Raw genomic sequence first — 27435 nt, 5'->3', positions numbered from 1 at the left:
TATCCAATCGAAAATTCTTCAACAGCTCTTATCTTGTAAACAGGCAACATTGCTGCATCTGGCATGAAAGATAGTACACAATAAACATGGTTTCTATGTTTTACTGCTACACACTGGTTGTCGTTGGTTTTTTGGGCGAGATCACAGTGTACAATATTGAGAAGGTGATATATTCCGAAAACTGACAGCTACTTGAACATGCGATATTTATACTACTAAAGAGCCTGCCTTGTTAATTTCGTATGTCGTGGGCGAGATTATGAATTAAAGCTACGTAAAAATTTCTGATCTATTTGAATTGACCTTTCTTTTCAACTGCGTATTGCGATCAAACTTTTTATATCAGTTCATGGGGGGCTCCTCTGCACGGAGAAGAATTTATTTATGTTGAGATTACTATCCCATTGATTACTTTTACTTACGCACAAATGGTTGTTTCGAAAGAAAAACAATTTACTCCACCACTAAGTTTACCGTCAAATTAAATTGACTCACTGATTCAGCTTTTCACTTGTACTAATTTCAATTATATTCTTAATAATTATCAATATCCGGAAACATTAACATCTTTTGACTTCAAGTCATGCACACAAATCTACTCACTTCTAACTTGAGATGAAAAGTGTAGGTGATGTAATAACCGGCTCTCACGTAGGAGACCACGTATCAAGTCGGGGCAGTTTCGCTAATGTGATGAAACGAGCACCCGTTGAAACCGCATAAATTCTTGAATTTTCATAAGAAATAGCATACAACCCCAAAGCTGACAAGTAGATTAATAATGTACGAAAAAACTACCCTTATTGTCCCGAAAAGCTCTTACACATTTCATCGTTATAGTATATGATGTTTGACAGTTACAATGTTCTTTGAAATTCAATCTAATAACTTTCAAGCACAGACAAACAGACGTAACACTCTAATTATTTCCATCGCACAGCAGAAAAGCGCCCAATTCTAATATTAGGTAGTTGGCCTCTCGTGGCGCTCGCATCGCTTTTGTTTGAGTTTGACGTTGGCTCACTACCGCCACCTAGTTTGAGGTTGGCCAAATGAAGTATTCTTAGCATTGGGCGAAAATGTTCATGTGACTATTTTTTCAATTGATAATTGTTCAAGCTGTTACGTCTGTTTGTCTGTGTTTCATGTGTAATGAAAAAAATAATAATTTCCAGATTTTAAGATTTGTGAAGTGTAAAGTAAATTTATTAAAAAATGGTTCTCATATCACCCCATCGGTAAGAAATTAATTCGAAAAATGAAAATTTTTGAAAAAGTATTTATTTATTCGTGAATTTTAGAAGACAACGGAGATTATGAGGATCTAGATGAATAATATTGTTCTGAAATTGTTAAAAATCATGCAAAATTAGAAGATTTCTTGTTGTTTTTTTTTTCGCTATTGTTATCAACTAAGTTTTTCTAAGTTTTCCTCCAAATCAGTTCAAATTATGGGAGGACACTCAGATTTTTTTTCTAGAATCGAATGAGCGGTTTGGAGCTGAAACGATTTTTTGAACCACCCTACTCCCCCAAATCCCCATTCATGATCCATAAGCAGTCATTGAAAGAATGTGATGCATCATGGTGACTCTCTCTCACACACAGATAAGAAGCTGCGTAACTAGCGCTCGCTCGGTTGTAGCTCTCTCACCGATGTTTATTTCATCATTCGCTCGTTGTGTTTGCTCGGGTTCGCGTCGAGCTCGAAACGAAGTTTGACAGAAAGTGTATTTTGTGCTAGAGAAAGTTCCCCACACCATTCAGTAATAGGTTCAAAAGTTGTTCTCTTCGCTGTTCTGCTGCAATAAGTGAAATTTTTGGAACATGCGTGCTTACAGCGCATCGTCGCAAGTTAAATAAGTCGAAAATTAAAGTGCCCTAGAGTGGAGTAAGTTTCATAAGAGCGAACGATTTCGGCAAGTGTTGCACGAAATGTCACTGCTAGTCGCGCGACGTGTAGGGAACCTTATAAGTGTGCGCTACACGAGACTGCTGAGCACAAACACTACGTTGTTGGCGAGTAAGTAGTAGTGATAGGATGGAATGAGAATGAGTGTGTGAATTGTTGCTACAAATACCGTTACTGTCGGGGTAGCTGCCGAACCGGCGAGCGATAGTAGTGTGTAGTTTTACGCAATGTTTACTACACATGTGTTTTGTTTTGCTAGGGGTGATCATGCATTTTCATTGATTCGTAGTTCCGTTTCATTGAAGCTAGAAACAATGTTTAAAAAACGTTCTGAAAGAGTTCACTTGAGATATCGTTTACAAAGCGGCGTATTAGGCGGCATCCACGAATTACGTAACGCTCTAGGGGGAGGGGGGGGGGAAGTAGGCTCAAGCGTTACGGTTCAAACAAAAATTTAAAAATTGTCATACGAAAAGCTTTACGGAGGGGGAGAGGGGGTCAAAAATTTCCATTTTTAGCGTTACGTAACTATTGGACGCTGCCTTATGGAACATTTAGAGGAATTAGAGGCATGATGGACACATTAAGCGATTGCTTACTTCTGAGGCCATGAAAATTTCAATGATACTTTGTTTCAGCTACCCTCAGTCCACTATCTTTATATGCATAAAATGTGCTGCATTTCAAGTATCATTTTTCAAATCGGCGTATCTAACATTCGGAAGGATTCGAGAGAAATGCGATGGAATATAATGTAAAGCAATTTAAATCCTGTTTAAAATATTTTGCATATTTTTCTATTGCTGTGTCTACTATAAGTTCTGAACACTGAACACATAAGAACACTGTTTCTAACCACTATTAAACTATTTCGATTTGTTTTAAATTAGATTGAAAAACTGGTAATATTATCGAATAAACCCTTTTGCTTTGTGGTGCTTACATGCACCATGATGGTTCGACGAAACCGTACCTTGATTAATACATACACCTTGCTTGATGCGTCGGTTTGACAGTTCGTTTTTCAAAGGCGTCAAGTCATATACACCAGTATTGTTTTGAAGTTGCACATACACCGGTTTGCAAATTTCCATAAAACCTAATAAAGTTATGAAAAAACTGAATAAAATTAGATAATTCGTCAGTTTCTACGTTCAACTACAACGAATATTAGTTACCGAATGTTTCCAATTTCAACTCGACTAACAGGAGCACCGGACGGCGCCGTGAGTAATCAAAATAGATGGAGATCAGTTCTTGTGAGAAATCTAGCGTAACATTTGAAAAGGGCCTATCTGCAAAACGTAAACATTGAGAAATTCTCAATTGAAGATTCCGTACCACATTTATAATTCCTATTTTAAACCCATTTGCATTTTTACTAGTTTCATACCTGTGTTCGACACCCATTAAAGTCTGTTGCGTGGCCCATTATGTTTCTAATCTCAATTGTTGTGTTAAACTCGTAAAAATTGTTGAATTCAAACATCATCGGCAGATAGGCCCTTTTATGAATCTTCAAACCAGTTAGGCCCTTTCAGTTAGGCCCTTTGATTGAACATGGTTTCAGTTAGGCCCTTTTATAATTTGCTAATTTTATTGATTTTTGAATCGGTTTGCATAAATCTTGAACAAAATTTAGCGATTATGTGAAAAAACACTATATAATAGCTAAATATTGGAAATTTTCGATTGAAGATTCAGTACCATATTGATTATTCCTATTTCAAACCCATTCGCTTTTTACTAGTTTCATACTTGGGGAAGATCCAAAAATGACCTCCATCGTTTTTCGGGATTTCTAGAACCCTTCTACCCAATCCATGCACTGTCACGTTTTCGTACATCCCCCCATTGGAGGAGGCCCCAATTGATGGACGTCATTTTCGGATAACCCCTTGTGTTCGACACTTATAATGGTCTATTACGTGGCTCACAACGATTTGAATTTGAAATAGCACAACAACTTGTAAAAATAGTTCAATTCAAACATCATCCGCAGATAGGCCCTTCTACGAATTTTCAAACCAGTTAGGCCCTTTTTAAATTTGCTAATTTTATTGATTATTGAAGTGAATTGCATAATTCTTCGACAACATTTAATGATTATGTGAGAAAACAACACAATATCATACAAGCTTAATATTGGAAACTATTCTATACAAAATCAGCAACATATTGATTATTGATATTTAAAACCCATTCACTTTTTTTTACTAGTTTTATACTTGTGTTATACACTCATTATGGTTTATTACGTGGCCCAGAACGTTAGTAATCTCAAATAGCATAACGACTCGTGAAAATGGTTGCATTCAAATATCATCAGCAGTTAGGCCCTTTCAGTTAGGCCCTTCGATTGGACATGGTTTCAGTTAGGCCCCTCCAGTTAGGCCCTTTTATTAAACATAGTTCCAGTTAGGCCCTTTTCGAATTTGTAGATATTATTGGTTATTGAAGTGATTTTCATAGTTTTTAAATAAGATAAAGCGAGAGAAAAACAATGTAATAGCTAAATGTTGGATATTCTCGGTTGAAGGTTCAGTACCTTATTGATTATATCTATTTCAAACCCATTCACTTTTTTACTTGTTTTATACTTGAGGGCCTTCCTTAGCCGAGCAGTTTAAGTCCGCAGCTACAAAGCAAAGCCATTCTGAAGGTATCAGAGTTCCATTCCCGGTCGCTCCAGGTTTTTTCGTAATGGAAACTTCCTTTACTTTCCTGAATATAGAGTACCTTCGTACTTGTCACACGATATACGAATGCAAAAATGGCAACTTGTCAAAGAAAGCTCTCAGTTTATAACTGTGGAAGTACTCATTGAACACAAAGCTTAGAAGCAGGCTGTGTCCCAGTGAGGACGTAATGCCAAGAAGAAGTCCCGTGTCCCTTACGAAATGTCAGATAGGAACAACCCCAGTGGTCGAACTAAAACCCCTGTGGTGTTTTTGTCGACTAAGCGAACGTCAAACATGATCAAAAGTGTCAAGGTTCATTTATGAACCAAATTTTTAAATTAAAGTTTAAACATGTTATAGCCATTATTTGAGCGGGAAAAATTGCTAAAGTAGTTACAATAACATGCTTTTTCGTGTTATTAAATAAAAACAAGATTTCATTAAAAATTTTAGGACCCAATTGATATTTTTTCAGGATAAAAAATCAGTTTTTCAACTAACTTCGCATTAAGATTATGATAAAACTAGTAAAAAAGAGAATGGGCTTGAAATAGGAATCAATATAGTACTGAATCTTCAATAAAGAATTTTTATTAATCAATGTTGATTTTCTCACATACCTAATCGATTGATTTTGATCTAAAACTTTGAAAATCACTTCAATAATCAATAAAATTAACAAATTCCAAAAGGGCCTAACTGGAACTAAGTTTAATAAAAGGGCCTAACTGGAGGGGCCTAACTGAAACCATGTTCAATCGAAGGGCCTAACTGAAAGGGCCTAACTGGTTTGCAGACTCGTAAAAGGGTCTATCTGCCGATGATGTTTGAATTCAACCATTTTCACGAGTTGTTTTGTTATTTAGGATTTAAAACGTTATGGGTCACCTAGTAGACTATTATGAGTGTGAACACAAGTATAAAACTAGTATATAGGAGAAAGGGTTTGAAATATGAATAATCAATATAGTACCGAATCTTCAATAAAGAATTTTCAATATTCAATGTTGATTTTCTCACATAATCGATTGATTATGTTCTAAAACTTTGAAAATCTATTCAATAATCAATAAAATCGACAAATTCCCAAAGGGCCTAACTGGAACTATGTTAAATAAAAGGGCCTAACTGGAGGGACCTAACTGAAACCATGTTCAATTAAAGGGCCTAATTGAAAGGGCCTAACTGGTTTGAAGACTCGTAAAAGGGCCTATCTGCCAATGATGTTTGAATTCAACATTTGTTACTAGTTTTTATGTTATGTTAGATTTAAAACGTTACGTGGCCCAGTAATAGACTATGAGTGCCGAACAAAAGTTTAAAACTATTAGATAGCAATGAGTTTAAAATAGTAACAATCAATATGTTACAGAATCTTCAATCGAGCATTTCTCAATTTTTACGTTATGCTGATAGACCCTTTTCAAATATTTCATCAGGTTCCATTATGTGAGAAAAACACTATACAATGGCTAAATATTGAAAAATATGGAGGAAAATTAAAAATGCACGGAAGGGCCAATCTGATTTTGATGGAAATTTTCAGTTACGCCCTTTTATGACCAGTTAGGCCCTCTTAGTTTTATCATTTTCAGATAGGCCCTTTTAAATTTGAATAAAATTACCATTAATAATGCATTTTGCATGCCTGTAAGAGTATGTAGGAGTAATTTACGTAAAAAATGATACGAATAATGAATAATCAAGTTTGTTTACATTTTGCAGTTAGGCCCTTTTCAAATGTTACGCTAGAAATATTGTCTAGAACCGAATACTGATGATGCTCCACATCAGTTTGTTAACCCGTGAGCTATGGGAATCCGAATCTCTCGATTTCAAACATGATTAGTGATTCGGAAACAGTATGACGTACCTGCTGATTATTATTTTTTTTTTTTTGGTTCTGCTTATAGTAAAACGTATGAGCATATGTACGGTGTATGTGCTAGCATGAAAAATGTTGTCAGTTGAGTCGCTTTGCAAACGTAGGGTGTATGTAGCCAAATTAAAAACACTGAGTAAAGTGCACATAGGCCATCATTGAAATTTATTTAAAAAATTCAAACAATGATTTTAGAAAATTTTTTGTGGACTCAATATGTAGATTATGCCATTGTCGAACCCATGCAAAGCAAATCTCGAATTGTTTATTTTTACAGATACGTCGGATTGAAAAGTTATGCTTGATAGGTGGCCCATATTACCCCGTATGACCATACAGCCCCGCCTTTCCCTACTCACAAGTAGAAGGCGTTTACTGTATATTTGCTTGCTACGCACCAAACAACGAATTCCATCACATAATTGCTTGTATCCGCTCAATCCATGGTTCTACAATAGTTCTGTTCGTAAGCGCGTGGAGTTGACGATTCAGAGATTTTTTGTTCGATTCCAGACGTGTTCTGCTTTTTTTTCAAAAAAATTCCATAATCTGTCGAAGACACGATGCATATTTTTAGTCGGCTCAGTGCTCCCGAACGAAGATTCGCCCATGACGAAGGAACCGTATTTGTTCGTCATGACGCTGAGCCTATGTGACTGGATCTCTGCGGCAAATCGTCATCCGACACTGGTTGAGTGACGATGACGATGCTTCTTTTAGTTTCGTCGCCGACTTTTTCCATTTGACGGCGACGATTGTCTACCCTTCTTAAGAATTAAAGAATTTAAGCAAAATACCGAGAAATGTGACATTTTTTATGAAATTTTGGACGACATTCTAACTGATTCCATTTAACGGATTTTGAAATAAATCTTGAGAGATTTTAAATATCAGAACTCAAGGCACAATTCTGACAGAATTTTGAGCATAATTCTCTCGTAATTTTAAACAGGATACTAACAGAATGTGATACATGATTCTCACAGAAATCTGGGCAGGTCTGCGGATCCCAAAGGGTTAGTCATGTGTATTTTATAAAAAAGGTACTGATTGATAATCAAATTTGATCACGAGGCAAAAAATAACTAAAATTATAGAAGAACAACATATGAACTGATTATATAGGAAGATATTTCTATGTGTTATAAAAAGTTCTAAGTTGATAACGAGTTTCAAATTAGTCTGCATGTTTTTTACTTTTTAGAAAGATGTTTGCTGGTTCCTGAGCTCGTTTCTTGATAAATTGTTGTGGAGTGTTAGAGAACCCAGCTTTTTGTGATAGAATTCCTGTACGGTTCAGCTGAAACTATTATTACAAATGTCTTGCAAGATTTACGGTGACATTAATTTTAACAATTCTCAAAAATTCTTGGGGTCATTGTATATGTATTAAGGTTTTTAGTTAAACAATTGCTATTGAACAACTGTAAAGATTGAATCGTCTTTGACCGTTTGGCTGATATGTCGGAATTATCATAAACTAACGTTTTCCATTTCCTCTATAAGACTGACTAGCTAAAAAGAATATAAGTACCATCAATGCACCAGATTGCGCTCATTTAATGGAAGTTAAGAGTTCAAATGTTTATTATAAAATAACTATTGTGTCGATCAATACTATTTTTATGCCACTATGCGACTCCAAGTATAGGTAATCAACGGCAAAATATAAAAAAATTGATAAACTTTTGTAAAAAAATATTTAATTGCATTTGTTACTGCATCTAACTGTTCCTATTTCCGCTCACGGTAAACTGATTTTGCGACGAACTAAAAATGCATTAGGTATTTCGTTTTTTTTATTTGTACTGATACTTTTTTTTATGGTCGAACCATAGCTACTACTGCAATAAAGAAGGCTGTATACCAAAATCGACATTTATTCAATACTTTATTTATTTTTTGGCATGAGCGATTATTGGAACACTCAAAAATACATAGTGTTCCAATAACCGCTCACGAGGTAGTGTGTTTTCAATATAAAGAAACATTTTATCAAATGAAAATAATGTCAGAGGACTTCATTCGAATGTAGTCAATATTGCTAGGATAAATCCGTGCGAAAAATATTGGTTTTTGACACGAAAAATCAATTTTTACACTAGTGAGCGGATACTGGTGCACTGATGGTAGTAAGCTAACTCTTCGATGACATCTTTACTGCCCATAACTGCATAACAGTCACATTCGACATTTTTGACAAATTGGAGTTAATGCCATGAAGAGTCATCAAAAGTTATTTTTCTATCAACTTACTGAAATTTGTGAGATTGTTCTAGAAAATACGAAAAAAATATAAAATTGTTTTGTCACATTGGTAATTATAACCGCATAACAGTCACATTGAGATTATAAATGAGCATCGTAATATAATAGCAATGAAATTACTATCAGAATTATTTTCTGACTATTCACCTAGTATGCGATATGAGTTGTACAAAATATTAGCCTCAAATAAGCACTTTAGAGTTCCTTGTAATTTTTAGAAATTTTAGTTTATCCCATATTGTCATAAAATGCACACTTGGCATGGGAGCGGGCCATTTGGCATAAAGCCATTTGGCATAAGGTCATTTGGCATAACGCCATTTGGCATAAAGGGCATTTGGCATAACGGTCATTTGGCATAACGGACATTTGGCATAATTTTTAACTAAGTGAAAGATGAGGGTCATTTGGCATAACGGACATTTGGCATAATTCCAATATATTTTCTGTACATACTTAAATTAAAGATTTTAGCATTTTATTACTGTTTTATTTTAGTAACAGCTGAATCTATTTTATAATAATTTATGTATTCTCTGTAGATACAAGGCACACAAACTATAAACAATAAAATAACATTAAAACCATAAGAAATACAACTATGGCAAAGTTGTAGGAAATGATAAGTATTAAAACTTTGTAGAACATAGTAGGCCAAAAAATCTAAAAAATAAAACACTCAAGAGCGACGACAGCTGAAAGGCTTCTTTGTCAAAGTTACCATTTTTGCATTCGTAAATCGCATGGCAGGTACGATGATACTCGCATCACTGCTGTTGGTTGCCAAATCAAAGTGATATTGATAGCTCGCAACTGATATTAATATTGTAAATTTTGCACCCTATTGGACGCGACGATTTGTAATCGTCGCCGGTGAAACCGTCGCCAAAATCGTCGCCAGCCAAGCAACCGCTGTGAATTTGACGTTTCACCAGTCTAGCCAACACAAAGGCAAATCACCTCCTTTGATTGGTTTGCTGGCGACGATTTTTTCAGTCTGTTCGAAAGTTGGCAGCGCGTTTTGTTGCGAATGAAACAGACAATAGTTTATGTAAATCAGCCATACGCTGTTATGATCGATATTGAGCAACTCTGATCATTTGCTACAACTTTGCTGAACATACCAACTCACGATTCGTTAAAATAAAGAAGTTGGCCTCTACTTCACTCTTGTGATCATCGTAAAATCAAATTACAACTCTTCTGATGTGTAGGTTTCATAAGTGTGGCCCAATAACTGATAAACTAATTAATTTGTTGATTTTTTATGATGTGACGGGACGTAATTTTTTGTCACTTTATAAGAGCTCTGAGAGAATGATAAAATCGACCCGTTAATTCAGGACGAAGTTGTGAACTCCTAACATCGCGCCAAGACTCTGAGGTGACGGTTAATTCGCCTCTGGATTACCAAAGATGTGTTTTATTGATTTCATCAGATTTTTTCCTTCTTTTGCACATAGGCTATTCTTTCTAGTTATATTGGTTTCATTACTATTGACAATAGTTCAGCTTATATTTTAATTGGGAATTTTACCTTCTTTAAATCATCGGAAGTTCTTTGTAGTTGTACTGATAAAACTATTATATGCATTACACTTGCCTTAATTTTCATAAGAGATTTTTCCTTCTTTAGATCATAGGCTGTTCTTTCAAGAGTGAAGTATTTCTCATAGTTATTCATATTAAAGCTTATAATAAGGGTATCAGGGGTAATATGCACCCCAGGAGTAAAACGACTTTTCGGGGATTCTATAACTATTTCAGAAAAATTTAGACATTTTTCTGGAAGTTGGATTTGTAAAATCAAATGTCATCACATGATCACTCCTATCCGCCCCTGACGAATCTTTTTCCAAATTTTTTACAAATAATCATAAAAGGCACCGTGGGGTTGTTTTGCCTCAAGGGTGCAGATTACCCCAGATTTTCTTACGTCTTATTCAAATCATTTTTTTTGTACCTCAACTTGGGTGAGATGTCATTCTTCTCCAAGTTTAAGATTGCAACATGTGAACTGAACTTTGTACCGTTGCTTGCGTATAGCAATAAACGACTCGGGAAACACTTAAATCAAAGAAACCAAGACTTGTGGTTGCTAGAACCATACATAGTACGATTCGAGGGATCAAAGAAACCCGATCCAAAACCTTTTATGTTACTTTCAAAAGCTAACTACAAACATCTGCAGGTGGCTGTCACCGCTAGCAGAGAAGTGAATAACTGCTTACATTTAGGATGTTCTTCTTTCAGCACGAACTGTTTCATGAACTACTACTAAAAAGCTAATTATGCGTATATCTATGATGGTGTAACCTTCTTCATGAGCAAGCTGAATATGTTCTTTGAAATTCATTATTAATCCATGCTAACAATAGTTTACTTTTGTTTTCAATTTCGGCAGAACGGCATTCGACCAAATGACCCGGAATCTAAAATTCTGAACATATTATCAGAAGCAACTATGGCTCTAAAATCAATAAATCGAGACGAAAACCGCATGTCCGCCCAAATTAGCTTCCTGGACCAGTGTGCACTGGTTGATCGGGTTCGTTGAAAAAAACGAAATGTTATTTAAAAGATAATTGTAGCAGCAATGTTGCTGCATTTTTTCTTCTGTTTTTCAAAGTCATGACCTTGTTTTCAATTTTTAATTTGAAATTATGAAATATTGCGTCACTGATTGACACCCTAGTTCATCTTCTGTTATCCTGTTTAGTCATGATATTTATCTAGAGATTTACCCTTCTTTTAAACATAAGGTATTCTTTTTAGGGTTATTGCTATAGTGATTCGACGTGTTATTTTTTATGTAGGAATTTGCCCTTCTTTTTAACATGACTTATTCTCTTGCGTAATATTACAACAGTGCTATGTGAAAAAAGGAGTTTTTGCATTATTATACCAAATAACCCTTACTTTTCAGATAATTTGATATTATAACAAATGTCCGATATGCCAAATGACCTTTACTTCACATATGGTTTGATATTATGCCAATTGATTCCTACTTTACACATGGCTTGATATTATGCCAAATGTCCGTTATGCCAAATGACCCTTTATTTTCACATTGTTCAAAATTATGCCAAATGACCGTTATGCCAAATGGCTGTTATGCCAAATGTCCTTTATGCCAAATGGCGTTATGCCAAATGACCTTATGCCAAATGGCTTTATGCCAAATGACCCAGACCCCTTGGCATTCCATTTATTCAATGCCTACTTTTGTCGAATGTTACACATATGCAGTTATGGGCAGTTTAGCTTTAGTCTATTCCGACAAAATTGATGAATGATCTTTGACAAGATACTCGGATATCTTCTAATTATGTCGTTCAAGGTTGTTTCTTATTATAGACATAATTTTTGATGAAATAATGGCGAAATTTCGGTAAGCTCCACAATCATTTTTTTTATGAAATTATTGGTGACACGTCGAGAAATTTTTAACAAATTCATGGCGATTTTTTTAGCGATACTCATAACATCGTTAGTGAGGTAAGATTCTTGCTAAAGAAGTTGCCTGACTGCATACAAGTTAGAATTTTAATATGGTTTTTATCGACATAAACAATTGAATTACACAATGTATTTCAGTTGTACTCAAGCGTGAAAAAAATCTTAAGCATTAGATATGAGACTTTGAGATTTTTGTAACGCTTATATCATATGATTTGAAGAATCTGTCAAATCTCTCATCTCTATTTTTCGCAATAGAAATTTCCTTGACTTCCCTGGTCATAGAGTATAATAGTACCTGCCACACGACATACAAATGCGAAAAAAGCAACTTTGGCAAAGAAAGCTCTCAGTTAATAAATGTGAAAGTGCTCATAAGAACATTATGCTAAAAAGCAGGCTCTGTCCCAGTGAGGACATAATGCCAAGAAGAAGAAGAAAGTCTCCCCATTTTAGTTTTAAATCGCTACTATGAAAATGTGTTATTGACTATTAATTTCCCACAATAGCAAAACAAATGTGAACGATCTCTCGAGTTCCAATCCGAATGCTATGAATTCAAGGACTATCGGGAAGCTTAAATTACGCCCATGTTTAATACATCGACATCAGTATCGCCGAGTGTAGGATTTTTTCTGCTCCAGCAGTTGCTGTTCTCGTATTCAAATATATGCCCGCTGATAGATCCGATGTCATCGAATGCTTCAATAGGTAGTTATCTCTTTCTTGAATGTGTCTTATCTTCTGCTGTTTTTGTTTCAATTCTCGTTTACGACAGTGGCATAACCTATAGCTACAAAATCATTAGTATACAACATATAAATAAATCGTTATAATTTTAGTAAAAACTATCATTTTAGCGACACTACTTACCATTATTTTCTTATCTCTTTTTTTTTCAGAGGAAAACTTTGACTATGACCTCGTCGTTATCGGCGGTGGATCCGGGGGTTTGGCTTGCGCCAAGGAAGCCGTACAATTCGGCGCCAAGGTTGCGGTGCTGGATTTTGTAAAGCCCTCCCCTCGTGGAACCAAGTGGGGTCTGGGTGGAACCTGCGTCAACGTGGGATGTATCCCCAAGAAGTTGATGCACCAGGCATCCCTGCTGGGAGAAGCTATCCATGTAAGTGTATCTGCGTTGTTACGACAGGGATGGTAGCAGGTAGATTCCTTTTCAAAATTTGGTCTATATATTCTTATTTATCTGTTTTAATTAAAGGTCCTTAAAGTATCATTTTTTATACAAAAAGGTATCAAAAGTAACTAATTGTCTACTCCTTGCAGTGAATTCTGATTCGAAATACGCAATCATGATTCTGGGCTTCGTAGCCGTGCGGTTAGCGGCGTAAGTCGTTTAGGCGTATTGTTCAACGGAGTGTGGGTTCCCCAGTCGGAGAAAACTTTTCGTCAAACGACAAATTCTTCACTGGTCCACTGGTCATTCCGTGTGTCCGTTGTCTAATGTTAGTTATGTTCAGTCTGTGCAGCCTATGGCTGAAGACGATGTAAATTGTCTTTTTATGAGTTTCCACAGAGATTACACTGAAAATTATAAAATGATATTTCAGGATTTCCTTACGACATTTTTCGAACAATTCCAGTTTTCTAACGGTTTTTTTTTCAGTAGTTAGCAGATCCTCCAAAATTTCCTACAGGAGTTCTTCCAAGAAAATCCAGAATGTATTTATGCCAGAGTTTTTGAAAAAAAAATCGTTGAAGGTGTTCAATTAACCCTACAAGTATTTCTCAAGGTGTTCCTAAGTCTTTTTGTTCATTTATTGCTCCTGACCTTTTTCTATGAATATCTTAGTAAATTCATAATCGATCTATCTCAGGAACTGCTCCAAATTCTTTCAGAGATTATCCCTGGAAGTCTTCATTTATTTGTCTATGTCAGTGAATCATCGATTTGTTTTCGGCGAGAACAAATCGATGATTCACTGACACATCAAGTCGCGGCGATTGAACCATTGATATCATTTATTTGTCTACAAGTAAAACTTTACCTCAATGACTGTTGTGTTAAGAACTCTTTCTGGCGAAGATCAATAAAACGTCAAAAACGGTAGAGCACAAATTCGGAGAACCAGAATTTTCTGCACCAATTCATTGGTGATCATTGCCAATACATCAGCTTATACTTGGAACTATCTGGACTTGAAACGGATTCAGTGCCCTCGACCTGGACCGTGATTTTTAAAACTTAATGAATTTTCTGCTCCAATTTATTGGTGACGATTGCAATACCTCTACTTACACTTGGAACAAGCATACCATTTCATCCGGTGCCCCAGAGAAATAGCCAACCTTTGGGGCAGGTGATCCATCAAACTTCATGAAGTTTCAGCGCAAATACTTTGATGATGATTGTAAATATCTAACATAGTTTTAGGCATAACATGTTTGTCTTCAAACAACTCTAATTTGGTTTGATTTCATCTGCTTTCAATGCTTTTAGCTTTATTCGATTGGGATTATCCCAAATTCCGTTGGAATTTGTTTTTGATTTTGATTTATACATCCACTATTTAAACCTTATTGTATACGTTAATTATTCAACAAAACGTGTCACAAGATGTAATTACCAAGCTAGAAGGAAGCTCTTAGGTTACTCTGGCACCGACTGGTTACCTAGCGAAATTGATGACCCCATGAGGATGGCTTCTTATTGACCTGGACCAAACCCTAACATGTGACCCATCAAACTTTATGTAATGTCAGTCTCATTTTTTTTATTGATTTTTGCAAATGCCTCTGCTTATACTTGGAACGACTCGGTCATGGAACGGATTCGATGCCTTCAGCAAAGTCTGATCCATCAAACTTCATGACATTTCAGAGCAATTTCTGTATGTCACGGATGTGCCATGGCGCAGAAAATGTATGAACTCTGGTAGGCCACATGTTAGGGATTGCTTCCTTATTTTCTGTTGTAAAAGAACAGTAGTTCAGCGAAGTCTGCATGGACGCGTTGGAATGGCTGTGTAGTAGGTTCACAATGATGTGGCTGGACTTTAGCTGGCATTGGCCGAACCGACTGGAGTAGTGTTGGATCCGTTGAATCTGTTGCATGCTCGTTGTGGGCGAGCTTCTTCTTCTTCTTGGCATTAACGTCCCCACTGGGACAGAGCCTGCTTCTCAGCTTAGTGTTCTTATGAGCACTTCCACAGTTATTAACTGAGAGCTTTCTATGCCAAAGTTGCCATTTTCGCATTCGTATATCGTATGGCAGGTACGATTATACTCTATGCCCAGGGAAGTCAAGGAAATTTCCATTACGAAAAGATCCTGGACCGACCGGGAATTGAACCCAGACACCTTCAGCATGGCTTTGCTTTGTAACCGCGGACTCTAACCACTCGGCTAAGGAAGGCCCCGCTACGGGGGGCGAGCTACGGAAACCGGATCCATTGTGTCCAGTTTGCGCTGCGCGGAAGATAAAACGAAGTGTGCCGGTGAAAAAAAACAAACGCGTCAGTAGTGTTGATCTGTTAAATCTGTTGCATGCTCCTTGTGGGCGAGCAACGGAATCCGGATCCATTGTGTCCGGTTTGCGTTTCGCGGAAGAAAAAACGAAGTGTGCAGGTAAAAAAACGCATCATACGTTGATAAGTTGAACCTGTTGTACGCGAGCGAGCAACGAAATCAGTATCGTGTCCGGTTTGCGTAGTAACCGCATTATCAGTGTCGGTCATTCGTGTATATGCTCACGTATTCATTTCGAATTATATATTTATCGTTTACCAAAACGAATCCTTTCCAATATCCAAACTCCCAGTGTTTTCTTGTGGAAGTGCAGAGGACTCCTCGGCTTCTGTAATGCAAGTAACACGTTAACATTTCCCTCCCATTCCCAAATTGACCTGCATTCGGACGCAGCTGGCGCCGGTATTGTTTATTATAATAATGAGAGCACCAGTACTTACACATTGAGGATGCTATTGATCCCGAGTAGTATCCGTTGGTTCCCTGTGTAAGTACAGCTGTTCTTGCAATAACGGAGTAGCAACTGCGGGCGGTCAATCATGCTCATGCTCATGCTCATGAACTCTGGTAGGCCACATGTTAGGTTCTACAATTATTAATCTCCTGGATTGTGTTTGTCTTCTGTATTATTGTATGCAGGGCTGGTAGCAGGTCTTCCTTCGAGTCTTGGTCTCTATTTTTAATGCAAGTCTCTTTTAATGGTAGGCTTCTAAAGTCTCTGTTTAACCAAAATTATCGCCAAAGTCACTATCATCTTTTACCTTTCAGAGAAACCTTTGGAGACTCTTACGCGATTATTTTGGATTTTTTTCAGATTCCTCAGGAAAATATTTAGGACGTCTTCTAGTGGTTTCTTCATAAATTTCTTCTGGAATACTTTTAACACAAATATTTGCAGGAATTCGTGTTTGTGTCAGAAGTTTGTTTTAAAGAATAATCAAAAAAGTTTATCTAGAATTTTCTCCAAATCCGCTGAGTTGGAATTGAAGAAAATTCTAGATAAACTTTTAAAACCCCCAATGATTTCTACAGGAAATACTTTTCAACCAATTTGTCCACTGTTTTTTCCAGTCGTTACTTCAACTTCAAAGAAATCTACAGTTCTTAAATGAAAATCTTCGAAGGTTTATTCTAGAGCTTTTGAAGAAATTTATTAAGGGATTTTTCCCAGGAAACCCTACAAGAATTCTTTCAGAAGTTCCTACGCCAAAATTCCCATTTCAGCTTCCATTAACTTTTTATATAGGTAGATTCACTAGTTTATCAACGGGTCGTCTCAGGAATTTCTTTTAAATTATTCTAGAGATTTTTCCACGATATCTATCAATAACTTTTCCAGGAATATTTCATTAAAGGGGTTCCTTATTAGCTTTGTCCAGTTTTTTTCTAGGAGTTTCTTCATCATTTTGTCCCTAAATTACTCTTGCACTTCTTTCAAACATTACTCAAGTGATTTTTTCGAATAAAATCTTCAAGTATTATTCCAAATTTCATCTAGGGTTACACAACAGCAAGCACCACAGAATTTATTCCGATCCATCCTATACAAATTTCTTCTGCGATTACGTTCGATGATTTTCTAGAATTATTTCAGAAATTTCAACATGAATATGTTAACAATTTATGTAGAAAATCCATCATGACAAAGTAGTCCATCCATCATGAAATTAAGGAGTTGTTTGAGAATTCCTTTCAAAAATGCACCGGGTTTTTTACAAAAAAAAATATCATTTGTTTTAACAACACCTCCCTGATTTTCTAAGGATTTTTTTTCTAACAATTTCTAAAAATAACCCTTGAAAATTCTTGGCAAACATCCATGGAAAAGTCCAGAAAAATTCTTTGAGTACTTCCTTGGGAAATTGGAGGACTTTCTGAAGGAGCTTCTGGAGTCTTTGAAAGATTCCTTGTCGTAAAAAAGTCCTGAACGATAGTTTCGGAGCAGTTCATAAGAAATCAATGGAGGCATCTTTGAGGATATTATCGTGAAGTATTGCAATTCGACAACTAAGACCCTAATTCCGCTCAATTTGGAAAATTTAAAATAAATGAAAATTAATAGTTATTGGTATCAATATTAAATTAAAAAATAAAATTTTGAAACTTTGATGTATCATCATCATATCTTCTTTCCTAAAGACATCCTCTGATGAATGATTGGAAAAATTCTTTGAAGACTTTCTTTTGAAAATTTGGAAATATTTGGAGAAATTCATGAAAGTACTTTGCATTCTTGGTGATGCTCTAAACGGGAATGTTGGAGAAATTCTATAGAAAATCAGAGGATAAATTTCTGGAGAATTTGGATGGAGCTTCCTTGAAAAATGAAATGAGCTTTTGAGGGATTTCTGATCCTTAGAAAAATCCAGATCGAATTCATGAAGATATCTAAAACGAAATCCACGAAGAATCAGAATTAGAATGTTCGTGATAAATCACAAATCAAACTCCTGAAAAGATCTTCGGAATAATGTGTGAAGGAAATCTACAGCAAAACGAGCAGTTATACTTGTCGTTATGTTACGAGGAATTTAAAAACAAGTCTTAGCACCAAGGAAATGTCTCTTCAAATGAGAAATTTAATTCTCATGTCGTGGTTCCTGCTAGGTTTCTGTTTTTTTTTTTTCAAGTAACACACTATCAGCCTGATTTCCTTTAGATATCATCTTGAAAAAAGGACAACGCTCACTAGAGAAATTTCCTGGATAGGTCCCTGATATCCATAAATTTGATTCCTATTCTAAGGGAAGTCTATTTTCGTAAGTTAGAATAACACTATTTTCTTTATATCTAACTTTAGCACTTTCACATAATTCTTGGTTTTCGTGAGAATTAAAACAAAACCACCATTCTTTTAATTGTTTACTGTTTGTTATAAATTATCAGATATTTTTCTTATTGAAGTGAAAAATACTTTATCGTTATCGTTAGTGTTTTCAAGCCTATCTTTGAAAACATGCTTTAGTAATCTAATATAAAAAATCGTGAATCGTATTCTGAAGAATTTTTTGAACCAGGAATTATTTTTCAAACTTTGGAAAAACATGGAAAAATCAGTGAATTTCATTTCTCCATGTGAGAAGACACCCTGAGCCCAGATTCCGCTCTCAAGAAACATCAAATGCATTCAGTCGTTTTTATGGCTGAAAAAATGCAAAGTATTGTATTCAAAATAAACTGTTATTGAAAACCTCAGTCAGTAGAGCAGTTTTTTCAAAGATGCTAATAAATCTCAACACAAGACTAGTTATTTCTAATGTCTGCTACGTTTGCTGGCCCTTTAGAATTGTAACGCGAGAAATGTCGATTTTTTCATCAAAGACGAAAAGCGCTGAATTAGGGCACTTTACGGTACTGGTTGAATTCATGCAGATAATGTAAACTAAAATCTTAGACAAATTCCTAACGAAACCGAAGAAAAAATCGCTTCATTAACTCCGTGAAATGACAAATAAATTTATCATTATTATTATTGTTATTTATGAGAGAGATTTTATCTGGTTAATGATTTTGTGTTCGTCTCGAGAGAAAAAATAAAGCGAATAATCAATAAATGAATTCCTGAATCTTCGGAGTTACCTAAATCCGAAATAAACATTTGAAAAATACTCGAAAAAATAAAATTATGTCCATAGTGAAATGACTTACCGGTTTGCTTAAATAAAAAAAGTATGAAAAACGTCTATATGCTGATTCTTGTATGAGCTCTATTTAATTGCTGTTTATTTTTAGTTTGGTATCTATTCATTTTTGTATCAAGCATGAGATTTCTGAAGTTCCTATTTTTAAGACACTCAATCGCTTTTTGGTTCTCGTTTGGTCTCTTTTTGTCCTCTTTTGTTCCTCCAAAGTTCCTACTTTGAAGACACGCAGTCCATAGCAGACCTGTGCTACAACCATCAGATGGACGGAAAGAGATTCTCTTTCCGAATATTGAACTCACTCTAAACATTCGTCTTTTCCTTTCCTTTCCAGGATGCCCAACCGTACGGTTGGAAGTTTGCTGAGCCGGAATCGGTCAAGCACGATTGGGCAACCCTTACCGAGTCGGTGCAGAATCACATCAAATCCGTTAACTGGGTGACCCGCGTGGACCTTCGCGACAAGAAGGTTGAGTATGTCAACGGGCTGGGCTACTTCAAGGATGCCCACAACGTGGTGGCCGTCATGAAGAACCAAACCGAACGGGTGCTGAACACCAAGAACGTGGTGATCGCTGTCGGTGGACGGCCTCGGTATCCCAACATTCCCGGAGCTCTGGAGCACGGAATTACTAGCGATGATATCTTCAGTTTGCCACACGAGCCCGGCAAGACTCTGGTCGTTGGTGCTGGATACATCGGCCTGGAGTGTGCCGGTTTCCTGAAAGGCTTCGGCTACGACGCCACTGTGATGGTGCGGTCGATTCTGCTGCGTGGATTTGACCAGCAAATGGCCACCATGGTAGGTGATGCAATGGTTGAAAAGGGAATCAAATTCCTGCACAAGACTCAGCCACAGTCCGTTGAGAAGCAAGCTGATGGCCGTCTGCTTGTGAAGTACCGTTCCGATGACGGAACCGAAGGATCCGATGTGTACGATACCGTTCTGTTTGCCATTGGTCGTACCGCGTGTACCGATGACCTGAAGCTGGATCAGGCCGGTGTTGTTACCGCCGAGGGAGGCAAGTCTGACAAACTCGATGTGGACAGCTTCGAGACGACTAACGTGCCCAATATTTTCGCCGTTGGTGATGTGTTGTACAAACGGCCAGAACTGACCCCGGTTGCCATCCACGCTGGTCGCCTGCTGGCCCGACGATTGTTCAACAACCAAACCGATATCATGGACTACGCGGACGTGGCCACCACCGTTTTCTCCCCACTGGAGTACGGCTGTGTTGGCATGAGCGAAGAAAACGCAGAAGCCAAATTCGGCAAGGACAAAGTCGAAGTATACCATGCCTACTACAAACCCACGGAATTCTTCGTCCCTCAACGCAGCGTACGGTATTGTTATCTTAAGGCAGTGGCCCTGCTCGAAGGCGATCAGAAAGTCCTCGGACTACACTTCCTGGGACCGGTTGCCGGAGAAGTCATCCAAGGTTTCGCAGCCGCTTTGAAATCTGGCCTCACCATGAAGATTTTGAAGAATACCGTTGGTATTCACCCGACCGTTGCGGAAGAATTCACTCGTCTGTTGATCACCAAGAGCTCAGGACTGGATCCAACTCCGGCCACGTGCTGCAGTTAAGGAGCGGCAAACCACCACACTTGAACAAAACATTTGCCTTTCGATGCTCGTGTATTGTTGTATTAATTAATTTTCGTAGGACAACAGGAAACATCTCAATCAAATTGGGATTCACTGTTTTTTTCCTGTTGATGATACGTACCACTAAAATCAACTGATAGTTTAGATAACACGCTAAATTGTAGGACTGCAATGAACATTCGAAACAGGTAAGCAAGCAAAGTTCGATAAAAGTGAGAGGGACTTTGAGTTGCGGTATATCATCTTGTGTACTTTTTTTGTGTCGCAGAAAACACGTCTGATCAATAAAATCACAATGTTAATATATTGTGTACGGAATCTCTAAGAAAGAAAATTATCCTATCACGTTGCTGTTTTACTGACAGGAAATAGTTATCACCCTGTATGCTACAAATGATCGCAAAAGTTTTGACAGTGGTCTAGAGTTCTATAGTTTGACCAATAGTGGCATGTGAGTTTTAAGTTCCGGGACAGTACAAAGTTAGCCGGAACAGCCGAGGGGGCATTATTTTCTGAATAGTAATAATACAAAAATGACTCCGTAATGCCTTACAGCACTTGAGCCTTTGAAAAAATAATAAGTTCTGAAAGACTTTGGCGACATGTACCTAAGTGCAACGTATCATTGAAAACATTTAAACATGCTTAACGGTATTAGAATACCTAATTAATCTATTTAAAATTAGTGTTTTCAATGGTTACACCTCAAAAAGGGCGTAACTCAAAATTTCGTCTATCTTCTCATTCAAAACTCCACCAAAAGGTTCCAAATATTAAAAAAAAAACAACTTTGAACCAAATTTTGATGGTATATTTCATCTGATAATCACGGCCAAGGAAAACCCGTTTAAATATCTCACATTCAAAGGCGTAACTTTAAAACAGGCCCGATTTTATTTTTTTTTAATTTTGCCCTGACATGCTGGTGAGCACAGATTTGATGAAGACTTTTTTTCTGATAATAACGGTCAGATGAGCACCGTGCCTATCCTATATAGTCTATTTTACGAGACGTTTTTGAACAGCTGATCGCTTATTTTATGAATGAAATTTTGACAGAACGCGGTTTCGTAACGTGTGAAAGTAACAACAATATCATCAGTGTAAAATGGACTATAGTTTAAAAGTAAAGTATTTTTGTAGTTAATATTGTTACTGATTGGAAGCTCTATTATTAAACAAGCTAGAAAAAATATAAAAGACATATTGAACCTTAAAACTGTGATTGGCAGTGATTCGTGAAGCTGAAGCTGAAGGTGGATTGTGGCTGTTCAGCCAAGGATGGAGGATCAATTGGTGAGCTCGTTCCAGGCTTTTATTTCAAATCTATTGAATATGTATGCCCACACATTTTATCGTTACAACGGCGAGACGTAAATATGATTTTTCAACAAACTATAAATGGTTCGTCACTATGAATGTCGGCATGATTTCTTATTCTTAAATTATGTATCATAAAACAGGGTAACTTTGAGTTTTTTAGATTGCCAAAAGATTTATTTTGAATGGATATATTACGGTTCTTTAGAAAATTTTCCGTTCTGCGGTAGCCGCCAAGTTCTACCGCAGCTGTCAAAGTTCTACCGCAGGCTTGAGAATCATTGTATCATTGAACAAAACCGTCTAATCAAAGTGTGCTAACAGAGTCCAACGCTTTGACAAACTGCCGTAAACAACAGTCATCAGCGTGGTTTCCAAGGTATCATTGCAGCCGATCGATGATGCTTTATGCAAATCAGTGATGTTTCAGCTGCGGTAGCTTTCTGTTCAACCGTAGAACGGAAAGTTATCTCTAAAATTGCAATATAATTTTTCATATAATCGGTTTTCTGTTTTGGTGTAACTTTGATAATGGAGTATAAATCGAGCAACATTGAATGAATTACGTAACATTTATAACGCATTACATACTTTTAGGCGTTTAACGTTATATGGAAATTTCTGACTTAGATTACAAAAATGGTCCCAGTTTGTGAAAATACTTTTCACTATAAGATTTGAGACCACATTTAAGTTCTATGATAACTAGGCTGTCAAAGATAACACTGCGGAACACGTTTTTGTCTAATGCACCAAAATACCACTATTTACATAATTAAGGACTGTTGAAACCATTGCCGTTTTCAGAAACATAATGGCACGTCTAGTTTTTGAGATATTGGTTGTTGAAAATGCAAAATTTTACTATTTCAGCCAACTTGCATGCAAGTTTGCCATCTTTTATGGCAATTTATTTGCTTAATTTGCCACAGAATTCAAACTTCATGTGTACCGTTAAGTCACCAGTCACCGTGCGGCTTCCATCCACCGTGTACATATACAAATTCCTACAGAATATTCATACAATTTCCACAAATTATTCTTTTGTTAGCAAAATAAGATAAAACTGATGAAACGAAGTAGTTCTTGTCACAAAACCATTTGAAAAACCTTATTTCATTCATTCATTCATTCTATTTATTAATTCAAATTTAACGTTACATGGCGTGTGTCTAGGTATCTTAAGCTGAGTTATGGAAATCCTTTCAACAGCTAAAATAAAAACAAATAATTACAAAATTACAGGTACTTAACGGTTGAATTGAATTCATGGAAGGAAAAGGTAAGAAAAACCTTCATCATAGCAAATAGAAAGGGTGTAGATAGAGGAAAGGTACAATACTACTATTCTAATATCACAGGAACTACAGGCACAATTGCTCGAGCAAAGGGTTTGCTGATGTTGCACATCCCGTCCAAAACTTTGGGAGGACACGTTGGAACCAGTCGTTGATTTTTTCCATTTTTGCAATTTCGTGAACGCCATCTGTTGGATACTGTGGGTCTAGGTTCAGGATCATTTTTAGTATCCTATTTTGTTTCACTTGAAGCTTCTTTCTATGAACAGCAGCGCAGTCATACCAGGCGGGAAATCCGTACGTCATTGACGGCTTGAACACTGTCTTGTAGATTAGGAGCTTTGAGTTCGTATCCAACCGTGAACGCCGATTGATTAGGGGGTAAAGCATTCTTATTAATTTGTTGCATGTTCTAAGAGTGTTCTGAATGTGGGTAGCGAACGTTAGTTTGCGGTCCATAGTTAGTCCAAGATATCTCGCGTCGTTTGACCATGGAATCTCGCGACTCCATACAGAGATCTGATTTTGCGGAAGTTTGTGGGGACTTCGTTTCCGGGTGAAAAAAATCGCCTGTGATTTATCCGCGTTGGTTTTGATTTTCCATTTCGTCTGATAAGATTCGATGGAGTTTTGGGCCGATTGTAGCTTGGTGATTACTATGGCGGGGTCAGAATCGGATGCGACAAAACCCGTATCGTCAGCGAAGAGATAATAATGAACATCTTCAAGCATCACTAGGTCAGCAGTGAAGATGTTGTAAAGTGTGGGGCTTAGTACAGCACCTTGCGGAACGCCAAAAGGTATTTGGTACTTATTCGACGTTTGCCCATTAACTGCTACGTGATAGCAGCGGTTCAGGAGGAAGGAGCGAATGATTTTCAAGATGTATAGGGGAAAATTTCCTCTTGACATTTTATGAAGGATTGCCTCCTGCCATACGGAATCGTAAGCTTTTTCAACATCTAATAGGACCATGCCTGAAGATCTACCTTGCGCAAAATTGGTGCGAATCTCCCTTACCAGACGGACGAGCTGGTGGTTAGTAGAATGGCCTCGTTTGAAGCCAAACTGTTCATCGGGAATGATCCGAGTGTTTTCAAGGTGTTGCTCTATACGCTTTAGGATTATGCGTTCTAGAAGTTTGCTGAAGGTAGGCAAAATACTAATTGGTCTATAGTTAGACGCAATCATAGAATCCTTGTTTGGCTTCGGGATACCAATCACAACGGCATGTTTCCAACTGGATGGAAAATACCCGAAAAACCTTATTTATGTAGTCAAAATCATGTGAATTCTGTTTGATAATGATACTTTTCAACACTCTTAGTAAAAACGCCAAAAATTCACATATTTCATTTTAACGATAGAGTATGAAATTTTTCAAAATTTCAACAAGTTTTCACTGTGGATACTATAAGCATTAGCGTCACTTGAACTCAAACCTAGAGGGGGCTTGACCCATTCGATAAAAATAAATCGCTTGAGCAAGATGCGACCTGCGACCTTAGCATGAGAGATATATTTTTCTAGGGGGGCTTAGACCCCCCTAGCCCCCCAGTATTCACGCCAGCCAATGACTATAAGTAAGATATATTTCATCGTATGAGCAATGAGATTTTATGCAAATTAGAATTTTTATTGTGTTTCAGTCGAAACCCAAATTCACGGTGAATGGATCCTTTTCAATTGACTGTTTAACGATAAACTTGCGACGATCGACGCGCCACCACATTTCATATAACGGAGGGTATTAGAACTAACTTGGAGGTGATGCTTTGGAGGTTATTTGGCAATTTTGAGGTTAAAATCCCCTCCAAACACTAGCGATTTTGCGGTGGGATGTTGACGTTTGATGACGAATATATATGGTTCCTATTACCGTGCATTAGTGTAAAAGGCATGAAAATTTTCGGTAATATTATATTTATTGTTATGTCATCATTCAACCACTTCATATTTAGTTTTTGAGTGAATATGGAATGGTTTGGACAATACAGTCATACCTCCTATAACGATTTTTATGAAAAAATAATAATTTAGCCAATTTTTAAACTTTTTATAGTTTTTATTGTAAATGAAGATTTGAATACTCTTAAAAACGATTGCGCACACTACTAGCAAAATAAGTTGCTCCATCAACAACGTTTCATCAAGATAAAAAAATTAAATCATGACGAAAACTACACGCACGGTGAATGGATGGTGACATAGAAGTGATAGAACGGTACGAGGCGACCTTAGCATGACATTTTCAGCATAATTTTTGAGTATTTTTTTGTTATTGCTCACTTATTTTAGATTTTTCCCTAAATTATTATATAATTGCACGCTACGTAGTGGTATTCTAGTACGTTTCAAATTATTTAGAAAAGTTATATAATTTTTTAAAGTGCATTTTTTTTTCTTAAATGCACGGTGAATGGTAGCTTGACGGTATAACAATACTAATGAACAAAGTTTGTAATACTTTCGATGCACAAAAGCTATTTTTGATAGTTTATTAAAGCATTGTATTTTGCCATATAAGAGAAACGAAGAATTTTGTATGGAGACTGCGAGCATGTTGAAAAAAATCGATTTAATCCTAACAAAATCCTGAAATTTCACCCAACTTATGTCTGAAATGAAAGTTGATGTCTTATTTTGCATGCTGGCGCTGGGTGGATTAGATCACAAAGAAGTTTGATAAATCATACTTAAAAATTCATGTAGACATCAATGGAACCAGTGTTTTATAAAACTTTGGCGACCTGTAGCTAAAAATTGTGACATGCTGGAACATTTCTGAAAACGGCATCAGATTCAGCAACCTTAAATCTACTCGAGACACATAATTTGCTCCTTGAGCCAGGCCAAAATGTAATTTTTGTTACGCTGTGAGTGACCAACTTTTCAAAACTACATCAAATAATGATCGTAGAACAAATTGTTTGTAAGCGTTTCGAAAGTGCTAAAATCGTATAAATGTTTAATATTCGTATATAAAGCCTCAAATGTTCTCGATTCAAATGAAAACAGCTCTTATATGAAGTGTTATAGGTACCGTCAAACGGGGTGACTTGCAACACATTGTAATTTAAAACTAAATTTCATTATAAAACAAAAATGGCTAAAGAATGTGTTTTAAATCGGTGCTTCAATACGTGTGACCATAAGTGTGACTCACAATTCAAGTAGGGGCCACGATTAAAGCTGTTATTATAAATATGTTTATACAATAAACATAATTCTTTTAAATTTCTTGAAAATGTATTCTTGATGGAGGTTCATAATCGTGACCTGAAAACATGAGATAGATTTAATTTACAAAAGTAATACGTAGTTTGATTATGCCAAGAAACATTTAATTTTCTGTAGCTCATTTCCGTTTAACAGCTATAGGCCGGTTTGCTACTGACAAGAAAAGGAATCGCCTATCTCGATGCGTGGAAAATTTCTCACAAGAAATGGTCAAGAAAATCATTTTTTTCTGATCGCAGTACGCAGTTGAGAAGAAATGTCACTTCAAAGGGGGCTCTCTGTAGGAAATTTCTTGACCCTTTCTGTCAAGGAATTTCTTTACTTTTCTTAAGCGAAGCAGCATACTTAGCTTATAGCTGATTTCGTTGCGCTCCAAGCGTTTTGTAATGTTTTCCCTTGTTTCAAAAAAAAAGACAAGCCGGCAAATAATACAGATATATTGTTGTAATGATACAGAATATATTTAATTTTAAACTTGTTTTCTCTGTGTGCAGAATTGGAGCACATTGGGATACCAATCTTACCGATACGCAATCTTCGTCGAAACATTTCACCAACCCCGACTCGTGAAATGTTTCCCCTTCAGTCATCCATGTTTTCGAACTTGATCAAAACCCATTTCGAAATTTTCGA

General features: G+C 36.6%; 1 protein-coding gene across 4 annotated transcripts in view; it reads left to right on the top strand.

The window, feature by feature from the left end:
* Window positions 1–21248, top strand: part of LOC5576472 (thioredoxin reductase 1, mitochondrial) — a 35453-nt gene extending 14205 nt beyond the window's left edge. For 2 of the 4 annotated variants that reach the window (XM_021844803.1, XM_001662615.2), the window contains exons 2-3: window positions 13108–13328; window positions 19667–21248. In XM_021844803.1, the coding sequence (XP_021700495.1) occupies window positions 13108–13328; window positions 19667–20923 (1478 nt within the window). In that variant the 3' untranslated portion in view covers window positions 20924–21248. Of the gene's footprint in view, window positions 1–1675; window positions 2024–12714; window positions 12917–13107; window positions 13329–19666 lie in introns of those variants that run through there. The other 2 variants (XM_021844792.1, XM_001662616.2) reach the window with 2 other exon arrangements.
* Window positions 21249–27435: the final 6187 nt, after the last annotated feature.

The sequence above is a fragment of the Aedes aegypti genome, chromosome 1 (genome assembly GCF_002204515.2).
Source record: "Aedes aegypti strain LVP_AGWG chromosome 1, AaegL5.0 Primary Assembly, whole genome shotgun sequence".
NCBI lineage: Eukaryota > Metazoa > Arthropoda > Insecta > Diptera > Culicidae > Aedes > Aedes aegypti.
This window is presented reverse-complemented; position numbering and strand designations above follow the sequence as displayed.